The sequence below is a fragment of the Pteropus alecto genome, unplaced genomic scaffold (assembly GCF_000325575.1).
Source record: "Pteropus alecto unplaced genomic scaffold, ASM32557v1 scaffold170, whole genome shotgun sequence".
Taxonomy (NCBI): Eukaryota; Metazoa; Chordata; class Mammalia; order Chiroptera; family Pteropodidae; genus Pteropus; species Pteropus alecto.
In genome coordinates, this window is record NW_006429634.1 from 1,975,124 (window position 1) to 1,989,751 (window position 14,628).

At 42.2% G+C, this 14,628-nt stretch overlaps 1 protein-coding gene across 1 annotated transcript in view; it reads right to left on the reverse strand.

The window, feature by feature from the left end:
• Positions 1 to 7,285: 7,285 nt before the first annotated feature.
• The window catches only part of FOXJ3 (forkhead box J3), a 91,110-nt gene continuing 83,767 nt past the window's right edge, over positions 7,286 to 14,628 (reverse strand). The window contains exons 10-11 of the mRNA XM_006903993.2: positions 10,372 to 10,479; positions 7,286 to 8,381 (exon numbers count right to left, since the gene is read on the reverse strand). Of these exons, the coding sequence (XP_006904055.1) occupies positions 8,266 to 8,381; positions 10,372 to 10,479 (224 nt within the window). The 3' untranslated portion in view covers positions 7,286 to 8,265. The remainder of the gene's footprint in view (positions 8,382 to 10,371; positions 10,480 to 14,628) is intronic.

Here is a 14,628-nt window from a genome sequence, read left to right on the forward strand (position 1 = left end):
CTCTGGGGGGCAGCTGGGGAGTGGACAGAGGGTGTGTCTGGTTATTTGCTCAGCAGTGTCATCTCACATCACTGTGGCCTGCCTGGATGAGGCGAAGGGAGAGCTCCATTCACCATCTGCTCCCCACACAGCAGCTGCTTCTTCATCCCCCACTCCAGCCTGTTCTGGGCGCTGGCAAAGGAGACAACCTTCCACACTCGAGGGCTGTCAGGGAGGGAGAGAGACACAGCTGGAGCTCCCACTATGTGCCCCAGAGACCATAGGCTAGAGGGAGGAGGATAGAATGAGGGCACAGATTCCATCAGGCTCCGTGGGGAGCATTCTGGAAGCCATGAGACCAGGTTCCCCTGGAGTCAAGTTCGAGAATGCTTGACAGACAAGGTGGAGGTGGCGTTTGAACTGGGCCTCAATCAATGGGAAGATTTGGACCCACAGAGACGAGGTCTGTAGGGCAGAGGCCTGGCTGCAGGAAGTACAGAGGGGAAAGGAGGAGAGATGAGGCTAAAGCGGAGAGTGTGTCGAGAGGTGCTGTGGGTAAGCTGACCAGGAAGGAGGCTTTAAATACCAGGCGAAGATGTTTCCCCTTGACTTGGCGACAGTAGGGAGCCGTGGGAGGTTTCAGAGCAGGAAAGACCATGAGAAGGATTTTGATTCAGAAAGGCCACCGTGGTACTTGGTGCCGAGAGCTGACTGTGTGGACACGGCTGCTGCACTAGTCCAGGAGAGAAGGGGTGTGTTCTGCCCCTGGCAGTGCTCTGGGAGGGCAGGGGATGATGGGAAAGATGGTGTGCAGGAGATTCCACTGGTCTTGGCAACATGGCAACAGTTGGCACATAGAAGAATGGAGAAGGAGGGGAGCAGACAGGAAAAGCAAGAGCAGTCCTTGGGAGCTAATATGTACCAGGGCCCATGCTGGCTGCTTTCTGACTGCTGACCATCTATGTCATGGATGGGTCTCATCAGCACTTTGAAGTAAGGCATTTCATCCCCATTTTGCAGATGAGGGAAGTGAGGACCAGAGAGGGCACTGTCTTGCTCAGATGAAGTTCTTGGTTCTTCTGACACCAGAGTCTGTGTTCGTTCCATTGCCTCATGTATTTTTCTGGCCCTTGGGGCCTGCAGGGCACATGTTCACCTATAGGCGGCAGCTCACAAGGGACCAGCTGCTTTGGGTAGGCAGAGTGTGGGCTGCCTGAGGGCAGGAGTCAGTGTAGATAGATCAGGGATCCAGCTCAAAGAACAGCAGCAGTGACAGGAGGCAAGACCAGGATGTGATGGGAAAGGGGAAGAATTCGTTTGTATGGGACTCATAGGGCCTAACCCTGACAGTGCCCAGAAACTCAGCTCCATCCCAGCAAGTGTCTCCTGGGACATGGGCCCTTGGGAAGCCAGAATGGCTAAGAAGGCACAGAAGGGAGGAGGGAACCAGAGCTTGAGTGAGGAGCCATCTCCTTCCCTTCCAGCAGCATGCTTTCTCCCCTACCTGTAGATTATTAGCACACCCAGATACACGAAGGCACACAGCTGCAATCACACAGGTTACACAATCACTTATCCAGCCACAACACATGCTTAGACAAGCACATAGTCACACAAGCACACACATTCAAAGACTCACTTACATATAGTCTCACACATACACCAGGCTCATGGGCACAATCAGTTACACAACCACCTGCAGTTACCCTGACTTACCATCAGCCAGGTACAGAGCTTACGAACACATAGACACACCACAGAGTCACACAGCTTGTGCACTCACACACTCGCACACGGAACCAGAGGACTGTTCCCAGGAAGGCCTCTGCCTGTGAACGTCACTCAGGCATGGGAAGGGCGGGAAACGTCCTCAGACATCTTTATTGCCATTGTCTGGGAAAGGAAGTTGCCTTTCTGACCTTTAGGGGGCTGTGTTGTGAGGGGTGTCATTTACCCACAGTGACGTCAGCTCAGGCCCTCCCTGGGGTAAGGTGGGATGGGGTGTGGTGACTGGCACTGGGGGAGGTCAAGGCCAAGTGGGGAGTGTTGTGGAAGAGGCAATATGCCTTAGCGGGAAGAGCAGAACTCGGATAGGCAGATCTGGGTTCCCATCCACTCGCCAGTCTCTTACTGGCTGTGACCTTGGGCAAATGACTTCACCTCTCTGAGTAGCAATGTCCAGCAGTAAAAAAGAGATAATGACACCAACCTTGCGGGACAGTTGGGAGTGCTCAGAGAATGGCTGTCAAGTGCCGGGCAGAGGGCCGGGCAAATGGTGGCAATAATCATAATGTTTGTGATAACTACATGAATCTGTGCCTGAGTGCATGAGAATATCAATGCCTGCTTAGGCTCAGAGGCAGGGCTGGGAGGGCAAGGGTGGACTCAACAGTGGCACTGGCCAGCCCTCGCCACACCTACTTAAACAATGCCAGTCCCAGCATCAACTGGTCCCAGAAAATCAGTGCCTCAGGAGACTCAGAGTTTGGGGTTGATAGTGGGGTGACTTTCCCCACCCTAATCTTGGAGTAGAGGGGGCAATGAGCATCAAGAGGCCTGGGCTGGGGCAGCAGGCTCAGAGGCAGCTCCGAAGTGGGCCCTGCTAGTATTCATTGCTGAGAACTAGAGGGGCTCCTTGGCTTTCTCCAGCAAGCTCTGGTTTAGAAGACAATTCTAAGGGGTGGCCACTGGGTCCCTGTCTTTAGGAGCACCTCGTTCTGGGGGCTGCGGAGAAAGGGAGCATAGCCCAATGATGAAACCTTCCAAGAGAGGAAAGGCAGACATTCGACAGTCCTCTGCCCTCTGGTGGCCCCCACTGCTCACTGCAGCCTCATTGCTTTGGTCTAAGGCCCTCACTCTAGGCCAAACAGAGCCCAGGAACTGACAGCACAGCATGGTGCAAAGGGCAGGCATTTGGGCTGGAAGGCCAAGGTTTGAAATAATGGCTCTGCTGCTGCTATTATTATTATTACTTCTACCACTTACAAGCTGGATGACCCCCGGGGAAGTGACTTTGTGGCTCAGATTCATTTGCAAAATGAGGTTGATAATAGTGGTGTCTACCGCACACTTGAAGAGTAAATATAATCATTTACATCAAGTGCTTGGAATAAGTAAATTAAGTAACAAGTAATAAATGGTAGCTATCGTATTCTTTATTTCTGGGGTCAGTGTGACTTAGGGAGTCGGAAACGCCCTGACCTGAGGTTGAACTGAATTCTGGCTCTGGTGCAGCCATTTACCAAGTTTGTGCTTCGCACATTGACAAGTCACGTATCATATGGAGACATGAGAGGTAAGTTCAAAATCACTCTTGAAAAACACTGGAGATAAACACACCATGTCCCAAAGCCCAACATAGCCAGTTCTTCTAATTCTTGGTTATAGTGTGTCTTTACGCAGCTGGCTTGCATCCAAGGGTAATGTCGTGCAGAAAATATGCATCTTTATCCACTGGAATTATACTCAACAGTGAGAAGCTCATGCAGAGAGGTACATGGCAGCAGATACCAGTCAGGGTGTCAGGTTCGAATCTTCCATCTCACACTGAAGTGCAAATACTCACTGTAACATTATTTAAGATTTCCATTGTCTTTTTGGCCAACTGTGTATAATTAAATTGGTGTGCTTTGAGTGAATGCATTCAGGATGCAGCTGCATTGTGCTCTACCTCTCTGAGACAGTTTTCCTCTTGTAAAATGGGGCAATAACAGTACTACAGCAACAGGTTCTTATGTAGATCAAATAAGAATGTATGTAGGAACTTCGTATGCCTGCCAGGTAAATGATGTTCTCTACTCCTCCCCATCTTCCAATTTCCCCCTAACCAGCTGCATGACTTGAAGCAAATCACTTCTCTCTGGGTCTCAATGTTATCAACAGCAAAATGTAGAAGTTGTATTAGATGATTTCAAAGGCCCCTTCTAGCTTAAAACCTTCAAGATAGTTCTGTGATTCTAAGGCATTTAGATGCAGTTAACCCTTCCTTACGTGGATTTTCCAGGACTGCTTTAGCCAGCTGGTAAGGGCTTATCTATAAATAGCAGCCCTTTGCACATGGTAACATGCTACAGCCTTGAAAATTAAACATGCATCTTAATGATCTTTTATATGTGTATTTCCATATAAAATAAATATATTAAATATAAAATATATATTAAATGGAAATATATATATTTGCACTTGACCAGCAACAAAGGTGTACTTCTGCACCTGAATCAGCACAAAGTGACATTTAACTATGCCCCCTATTACAGTCCTGCAGAGGCACTACAGATGACCAAAATTTACCTGTAATCAGAGAAAAGCAGAGCTTCCCTCTCCAAGTCCCTCTCTCTCTCACACACACACAGAGCGGGAAGGCACTATCCCTGTGGATGGCAGTGGGATAAAAAGAAATGAACTTTGGAGTCACGCCCACCAGACTGTTTTACCCCAGAGCCTCTTACTAGTTGTGAGAACTTAGGCCAGTTAACCTTTTTGAACTTGTTTCCCCATCTGTAAAATTATAACAAACAGATTTTCCTGGCAGTGTTGTATGGGTTGTTATAAGCAGCACAAGGCCTTAGGCCGGGTCATGGGATTGGAAGAGTGTTTTCCTGAGTGAAACGGGCTGTAGCTTCAAGTCCATTTCCACCAGTGTTATTGGTCTCCTTGTTCCTTAGTCTCTCTGAGCCTGTTTCCACAGTCGGGACATCACCACTTAGGACTGATGTGCTTGGTTCTTTACTAGCAACCAATCACTTCTCCTGCTTCATTCCCACCTTCCCATGCTAATCCAGCTTCCATGCCTGGCTCAGAGCAGTGGTATAAATGGAAACGTCTTCTCCCTTTTGTCTAGGGTAGCGGTCTCCAACCTTTCTGGCACCAGGGACTGGCGCTCCTATGAGAATCTAATGCTTGATGATCTGAGGTGGGGGCTGAGGCGGTGATGCTAGTGCTGGGGAGAGGCTGCAGATACAGATGAAACTTTACTGCTCTCTTGCCTCTCACTTCCTGCTGTGCCGCCCAGTTCCTAACGTTGGCTCTACCACTTGCCAGCAAAGGATCTGGGTAAGCCACTGGACCACTATCTGCACTGTTCCCATACTATAGGATAACAATATCTACTTAGCACAGCGCCTGGCACATACTAGTACTTTTCTATGTTCCAGGTGTTGTTCTAAATGTTTAAATGCATTAATCTCACTACAACTCTAGGAGGTAGGTATTATCCTCATTTTACAGGCGCTGTAAATGAGAAAAATGATAGGCTCAGAGAAATTAAAAAACGTCCCCAAGTTCATGGAGCTAGTGAGATGTTCAATAAATAGCAACAATGACTATTCTGAGGCAGCAATACATGAGACAGTCTCCGTGGCCCCAAGGACTGACTGTGGGGACTAGCTCCAATCTTGTTCCCTTAATTGCAGCAAATGACAGACGAATCAATGTTATAAATAGAGTTAACATAATATATTTATTTTAAGTGCCATTCATGCATATCAGTTCTGGCAGCAACAATCCTAATGACACTTGGAATATTTCTTTACAGCACTAAACAGTTACAAAGAATGGGTGCCGTTCATCATAGAGGCAAAATATGAAATCGTGCAATAGCAAAACTGTAGAAACATTAAAACACTGACTGTCCAACAGCAGTACAGAGAGCAGGTTGTGTTTGCACAAAAAGCCAATGCATTTTCATCACATATATACAATATAGATATGTACACATCACCCTCTGAATGAACAATATCAAAATACTCTATTCCATTTGAAATAATCCCCGATTGATTCCCTCCCATTTCAAAGGACATCTGAGAGACATGTATTTACAAGAACACACATGAATACATTTACATTTCGAAAACTGCCACAAATGCCAGTCGGATTATTCTCCTGGACAGAGTACCCCCATTTGATTATATGCATTTATTATTCTTTTCCCCAAAAGTCTTCAGTCAATTTAAGCCCCAAACAGAACTTACTTTGCACTAACAACTACCAACTGAAATGGCCACTAGAGGGATGCTCTGCACCTCACCAGGTGCTCTGTCTGGCTGGAGCCCACTGAGAAGACCTGTCCTGGGCTCCCAGGTCACCTGAATCACAAGAGTGAGATGGGTCTGGATGGAGGCTCTGCCTCCAGGGCCATTCTTGGTAAGTTTAAATTCTTATAAAAATATTGATCACTGCATATCAGTAAATGATTGCCAAATAGGAAATTAGCTTCATACAATTTATAAAATCTTCATCGGTGGTTTCTACTCAAACCATTCAATATGAGACCACATATCAATACCCAAATTATTTAAAGTGCACATTGCTACCCAAGCAATTAGAAGTTTCAAAATGATTATTTTGGTATCTAGAGAACAGTGACTTAAGCGGACTATTGAAAATCACCCACTTTTTTTTTTTCCAAGCTTTTACTCTGCAGGCTATCTCATTTTGCCTATGTTATCCATCTAAGAGGGTCCTGTTGGCTACCTTTCCAGAATCCTCTGATTTTCACTGATCCAAGGGGCTGGAACTGAGCTTCCTTTTTCATGCCAAGCAGGGTCCAAACAACAGGAACAAAAAGCTCTTCCTTTCTTCCCAACCTTACCAGCCTTTACCATGGCTGGCTTCCCAGTGATTCATCATTCAAGGCAACACTCCATTAAAAAAAAAAAATACCCATACACATTCACAAACACTCTCACATACACATATACAGAAACAAAGATGTCTGTTTAGTTCAAGTAGAGATTACTAAGAATCACTAAGGCTAATTAAAGTGATTTAAGTATGGCTGATAGAGATTACAGATGCCAAAAAGCAACCAGCGAGCAGTTATTGCTCCTTAATTTGATGGAACATATTTATTTCCCCACTAGAACTGAAAGAAATTCTGCTTTTTATTTGGTCTAAGGAACCAATTCGAAATCTATTCATTTTTTAAAGTCTCATTTCTTTTAGTTTTATTATAAAACTAAGACAATCAATCCATGCAAAGTAACTGTGATGTGATATGAAACAATAAACAAACTACTACTACTACTAACCCCCAAGAAGCAGGCTGCATTTCAAAGAAGAAACCAAATATCAGGCAATCACAGAAACACAAGACAACAGAAACAGCAGGCCACGTAACAAAAACTGCACTGAAGACTAAGGCAAATAAAATCTGTGTTGCTCTATCCTCCTTTGAGTGCTTCCTAAATGGAAAGAGAATGAATGGGGAAATTTGCTTTATAGACAATGCCCTTCCATTCTGTTGCCCAAATGAACTCTGATGCAAACTCCAAAAAAAATCCCACTTAGCTAATAAGTCTCAATAAGATAGAGAAATATACTCGCATGGTATAAAGAATGACGATAAAGAGAATAACAATCTGTCTTGCTTGTAAACTCTTTATCAAGAAAAATAATTCTGTGCTTTCAGACACGGCGTTTCTCCTTAATGAACCCAATAAGCTGAGCGTTCACAGAAGGTAGCAATAAATACTAAAATAACACTTTTGAATAATAAATATATAAATGAAGTGGAGGCATTGACTTGTTTAAAGAGCTACGCAATGCTCAGCTTTTAATCAATCAAATAAATTTTAGAGTTGTTATAAGGCAGATAAGGCAGAGTTAGGAAAACAGACATTGATAAGGTATAACATAAACTCTATAATCCCTGACCATCAAAAAAATTTGGTCAGTTCTTTATGCTGCTCAGGAACAACATGCCCCTTTGGATTGTTTGGAGAGTAACTCTGGGTTCTTTGACTTACTGGGTAGAACTCAATACTCACATTTCTGAAAAAGATTAAATAAGGGGAAACTGGGCTTTGAAAAAACCTATTTCTTTTCAGTTGCCTACATCAGTTAAAAGCATCCTGCAGAAAACAGCCTAACAAGGAATAAAAACTCACAGTAACTTTCAAGATGTAATAATCCAATTAGAAAAAAATTGAAGCCTTTCGGTAAATTTTGTACATATATTTACACATATGTATCTATAAACTGCTTGCAGCAAAATAGGCTCTGTCTGAAAAAATCAGTCTGGCACTTGTGGTCAACATCAAATTGACACAAATATGCAAAAGCTGTTCAAATCACACAACAGTTAGGAGCTACAGAGGGCAGCTGGCAGGGAGACAAACATGTAGTACTTGTTTGGGTCAGATAAAAGCAGTAAGTTATCCAGCTAAAATCTTTTTGATTGTCTTCAAAAGAAATTTCAATAACATTGGTAAAATGATTAGCAACTTTCTTAACTGGATTTTCTTAAACCTTTCCCTTCACTGGTCTGGTGCCTTGCAGAAACAAGCTCTACACAATTGAATCCCAATCAAAGTCATCCTGGATGTCATCTGGAGGCAGAGAGCGCCTCATCTGGAAGGCTGGGGAAGGCATCATGTGCTGCTGGTTCATGGCTCCGTGATGGCCTGGAAGAAGGCAATGCCAGTAGTGACTCAGTAGAAAAGAAAGGGAGAAGTAAACAAAAGCCTATATAGAGCACTTCCTATGTGTCAGGCACTCAGGGCACGTTATCTCACTAATACACCCAGAAGCCTTCAACAAGACGTCTTTTATGATCTTCATTTCATAGGTAAGGATGAGCAAGTTACACAAAGTCATATGATTAGTAAGGGGAAGAGAAAGGATTTGAACTCAGTTCATTTGACTCTAAAATCAACACTTTTTCCATTAAACCAGGCTGCAGCAAAAAGGACATAACGAGTGTGCTAGAGTACCCGACGGCTGATGCAACCATTTCTCTTAGTCTCTTCATCTTCAATATATGTTTCAGTAACATGAATTGGCTCACATGAGAATGATGTCAACGTACCACTGAAGTCACACTGGGTCACAGTAAATTTTCCCTGGCAAGTTCATTTTTGTGCCACCAAGTAAAAGCAGGTGAACACAGAGACCATCTACACAGCTGAGTGCTGTGTAGGAACACAGCCATGGAGGAACACAGCAGATACAGGATGTCCACTCTCCCCATGCTCCTCTTCTTGGATTAGTGTGGCGTGTGCTGTATGTGTTCCCCAACTTTGGTGCCTTCTACCATATCTCCATAGCTTTGACAAATCCCCTTCCAAACCAGATGTGATTTAAAAACAAATAATAATCTTTATTTGTAGAATTTATCCTTTTATTAGGAATTAAACATATCCTTTTAACTGTTGTGGAATTTTTACTGATTATACTTTTTGTTAGTACTCTGATTACAAAGATTCAAGAAATATGCTGCTATTTTTCTCATAAGCCCTGAAATTTTTAATGTACAACTATACAAAATACTAGTAAAGTTTTCTGTATATCGCAGTATAGCAGAATTGCCTGTATATATTTTTAAAAAACATATAAATTCCTGATTATGTGCCAGGCACTAAGTAAGTGATTTATATAATTCTCATTTAATTCTTTTAACAACCTTGGTTGTTAGGTATATTTATTAGTTCCTTTTTAAAGACAGGGAAGCTGAAATAGGAGAGTTGGGTAGTTATTAAGTGTCAAAGCACCAGGATTCAAACCCTAGGAATCTGGCTCCAGAGTCTTAATCATTGTGTCTCGCCACCTACAAGTTACTGGTGAGCACTAAGGACAGATAACATTTATTCCTTTCTCTTCATGAAAGGACATGTCACTTAGTCCCAACTCTTCCTTTACTACTGCTTGGCACACAGTTCTTTTTAGGGTTTTAAATCTACTCCTCACATCACCTTCTGTCTTCTCAAACAGCCTAAGTAAAAGGTAGCATAGTACATGAGAAAAATATACTCTGAATCCAGATGTCAAGGCTTAAGTCTTAGTTTGGCCACTTTACCAAACTGGTGGCTCTAGGCAAGCTCTCTCCCCTTCTGAGCCTCCGTTTCTTCATCTAGATAATCCTTAAGACCCCTTCCAACCTCTAACAATGTGTCTCTACTGCCCTGCTAAATATACCATCCTACACTCAGGAACCTAGGGGAAAAAATTTATCAACTAGTAACTCCTGAAACTTACGTCCTCTATAGGTACTTCTCTGGAAACTATAGCCAGAGGAACTTCATCAGAATGACTATATAGGAGCTAATCAAAGTAGGTTCTTGAAGCCTGCGGAAGTCCTATCAAAGTCAGACTTTACCTAAGACCCCAGGACAAGCTCTATGCACCCTACCTCTTAGGGAGACAGGACAATAATTAGAATCAAAGATAGCATCATGGGCTAAAAGAGGCTTCAGGTCATATGGTTCAAACACCAAATGACACTTAAAATCCCTTCACCAGGACTGGAGCCAAGTAGCTGTCCAGACTTTTGTACCCCACCTCCCTTAACAGAGAGTTCACTCCATCCTTAGGGAGCCGTGTTTACTGTTGGGACACCTAAAGCTTTTCAATATTAAACTCTGAGTACCAACTTCAACACACCACACCCCAAATTACCTGTAATCGTTGTTCCTGGAGTGCTGAGTGCCTGTGGGATATGAGGATAACCAGGGGGTGGCATCACCGAAGGAGGGAGATTTTGCCTGGAGTCTATGTACAAATTTCCTGATTGGATTAAAAAGCAGAAAAAAGGAAAACATATTATAAGTAAAACAAATCAAGCATTAAAATGTTAATAGAATGACTACCTAAAACTAAATTAAGCAAGTAAAGTGAGGAAGAAAGGGAAGGAAAAATTACTCCTCTCAGATGCTAAAACTGCCAATAAGTGGTGCTGGCTTTTTGAACACAGTGCCAGGCTAGGTGTGAGTATAATGGTACTAATTCTGGCACCGCCTCTAACTCTCTGGAAGTTTGTAGGCAAGTTATGTCTATTATTATTGTTACCTCATTACAGTTCAAGAGCATTTTTATTACTTTATCTGAGCCTCCCACTAAACTCACAATGAGGGCAAGACAGAGATTATCCCCATTTTATGTATAAGGCAACTGAGGCTCAGTTTGACAGGGCTAGGGCTAGAACCCAGCTCTCTAACTCATGAGCTCTTTCTACTAATGGTTGTTTCTATATTGTTCTGATTCTCTCAGCCTCAAAGTAGACCTATGTGGGCCCTAGCTGATTAACAAATTGACTAGGGGCACGAAGTCATAGGAAAGATTTGCAGAAGGTAAAAGAGCTATACCAAGCAAAGGTGATTAAAAATGTATTATTTAGAAGTGTGGAGATGGGAAACATAGATCTCATTTAAGTGGTATTTCAGAAGGTTCTTGAATTAATATATTTTTGTTGACAGGAGCCATCAAGTGTAATAGCTCCAAAATGTCAATTATGTTGCATCCTAATGCAAAATAGAAAGGAAGGGGAACAAACATCATTGGCATTCCCCTAGTAACTCCTAGGGAAGAAAAACCATAACACTGGTGCATATTATACAGAGCATCTGGAATGCTGGAAAAGCTGTTGAGTTTCACACAAATTACACATGCATTCTAGCGATGCTGTAATCCAACTAAAAAAGAGCAACCATTTTCTCAGAGGAAACTAAAATGGGGAGAAAAGTATTCCTATTCCTTTTGCATTCAAGGCAGGGCACACTATTTGGGTGGTCATGAGTTTTTACTTGCAAATGGAAAGTCAGACTGCCCAAGCTTGAGATAGAGAGCTTCGGAGGTCATCTAATCCAGACCTATCTCTATTCATGTAGATGAGGAAATGAGACCAGAGAAAAAATGAGACAGAAGAAGGAACAGAACCCAAGACTTAACTTCCAGCCACTGCCTCCTAAGATGACATGCTTTTTTATAGTACAGTTTAGAGTCAGAACTGAGCTCTTTGACCAATTTACCATATTGAAGATTTAGGAAAAAAAAGAACAGAAAATTAACTAAGTAAAGTTATACAATGCTACAGCTCTAGTATAGTCTCACCAGTGGGTAGAAGCAGGGAATCCTGCTCCCCAAGTGCTGATTAGTCTTAACATTTGTGGCTGTTGTACATTCTAAGGGCTACACCAGGCTGGAGGGGCCACATCACTCTGAGTAATATGGTCACTCATTAATCAACAACTTCCAAGCCTCTGTCCTGAAAAATCTTAGCTTTCTTTTACAAATCATCCTTAAGAGCTCACATCACAATCAAAAGACAAAAACTGATTTTTATTGGTGATTAATTTATTTTTTCATTTCTCTTTTTTGGCTTACTAATTCTTACCTTAAAGGGGGAGAAGGGTGGGAAATACAGAATTATGGGAATAAACAAGGATTATGGGAATAGATACCCACATTAAACTGTCACACAGCTAACACTTTTACTTTCAGATAGAACTTTTCATTACTCCTCATTTTTTCCCACATTCTTATTATAGTCTGAGCAATGAGAGTCCAGCTAAACTTTCTAAGCAAGATGTTAACTTCCAATGCAGTTTCCAGAGATTTTTGAGATCCTGTAACACTTAGAATGAAGTTATGAGAATTTAAAAATCTAATCATATAATATATTTATTGAAAGCAGATATTTGTCATATGACTATTCATTCAACAAGTATATTATGTGCCAGGCCCTGCTCTAGCCACTAGGGATAGAGAAATGAAAAATCAAAGTCTCTGCCTTTTTGAAGCTTATTCTTGCGTGGGGTAGGAAGTGGAGGGAGGCAAACAAAGTAAATTAAGTAGAATGTTACACATGATATGGAGAGAAATAAAGCAAGGAGAGGGGACAAGGCCTGCTGGACAGTAGGTGTCATTTAAATAGGATGGTCAGGAAAGACACATCACTTGAATAGGTACTTTTTGAGAAAAAAATGTGAACAAGATGAAGACATGACACCTGTGTCTACTGAAGGAAAGGCAAGTGCAAAGGCCCTGAGGTAGGTAAAGTGTACCTGGTATGTTCGAAGAACAGCAGGGAGGCCAGTGGTGTGGGAGCAGGAGGGTGAGGCGAAGGAGAAAAGAGATAAGGTCAGAGAGTAATGGGGGACCAGACTGTGTAGGGCCATCCAGGGCACAATAAAGACTTTGGTTTTTAAAAATAAAAATGGGCATCAATTGAGGGTTTTGAGGAGAGAGGGCCACTATCAGACTTTTCTGTCTTATAAAATTCCACTTATCCCAAAAAGTCTAGCTTAAATGTGCCTTCTTCTACAAGGATTTTCTATTTCCCCAAGACCATTAAGCAAGCCTCTCTGTTTTATTTCTATTGCCCTATGGGAGAAGTATAGTCCTCGTCATACTATATTTCTTGATAGACCTGTTTCACCTATCGGGCTATGAGCTAGCTCCTTGACATTAGGGGCTATTTTGGAGTCACCTCTTTATTCTTAGTGCCCAATACGTAGTCAGGCATAGGAAAGGTATAAATAAATGTTTGCAAAGCGAATGCATACCTACTCTTTTTTAATGACCTTTAACCAAGGCATAAAATTAAGAAGAACATAGCTAGGGGACTTAAACTCTATTGAACAAGGCAAATTGTAAACACAGATAAAACAATTTAGGAAGAAGAGGTAATACTGTGTGCAATAACATCCTTTTTTCCTTCCCCTTTCCATACTAACACATTACAACACTAATGTCTGGTGTCCCTGAGGAACTCAAAGGAGTATTTACCAAAAGGGAAGTCTTAAAGACAGAAGTATGACAGTGAAGGTTTGAAGGATATGGAAAGGCCATATTCTAGCAGTTAAGAATTACACCCAAATGAACTTTGTAATTTTAAGCAAGTCACTTTCTTTCTCTGGATCAGTTTCCTTATCTGTTAAATAAAAGGATAAAATCAATAGCTCTCTGAAGAGTCCACTCTTATACTACATTTCTAAGAAAATGTGGCAAAGAATTATTGGAGGATACAGATGAGGGAAGTGAGATATCTGATGAAGGAAATGAGATATCTAAATGAATCTGATATAGAGGGATGCAAGAAGGAGAATAAAAGAATGGCAGAAAAAAGACTAGGACTTAAACAAAGAAAGTAGGCTGGGCATATTTAAAAATATAAACAATGTTTGTGAACAGACATCAATGGGGGATGAGGTGATGAATAAATACTTAGAGCACCAGGGTTGATCAGAAAAAGTGCCAACAGAGGCCAACATGGCTTGGCAGGCGAGGGCTGGCTGAAGTTCGTTTGACTTGGAAGAAAAAGGGGAAGGGGAGTTGGGAAACTAATAAAACACTGAGGTAAAACTATAGTTTTTCTGCATTTGACAAACTGTGAATGAAGTAGCACTGAGAATCAAGAAGGTGCTGTGGTGCTGGCAATAAAAAGGAAAAGATGACAGAAAAAAATTAAGAGAATCAGAGAACACTAGAACCAAATAATCAAGGTCAAGGATCAAGAGATGACTGCAGAAGTCTAGTAACAAAGAGCTTTAGGAAAATAACCCAAGATCTCTGTCTAGAGAGAATCCAAAACAGTTACTTGGCCACTCTGACAGAGGACAGCAGATGGACAATAACTTTTTCCATGAACGAGGGCACCAAGTTCCAAAACTAAAAGGTATACCTGGACCTTTTTTAAAGTTCGGTCACAAAATTGAAGAAAGTCTTGTTTCACCACACGGCTTTAAAATTCCAGAAAGGGGGAGCTACTGGTTCTTATGACTGATCTACAACTTCCTCTACTTCTCTTCCTAGAACTCCCTAATCTTCTGGAAGCAATAATCTGTGAGAAACAAAGGTACCCACCCCTAAATATATGTGGCATACTGATGTACATATAAACAACTCATATTCACTTAGCACGTTTAAGGCTCACTG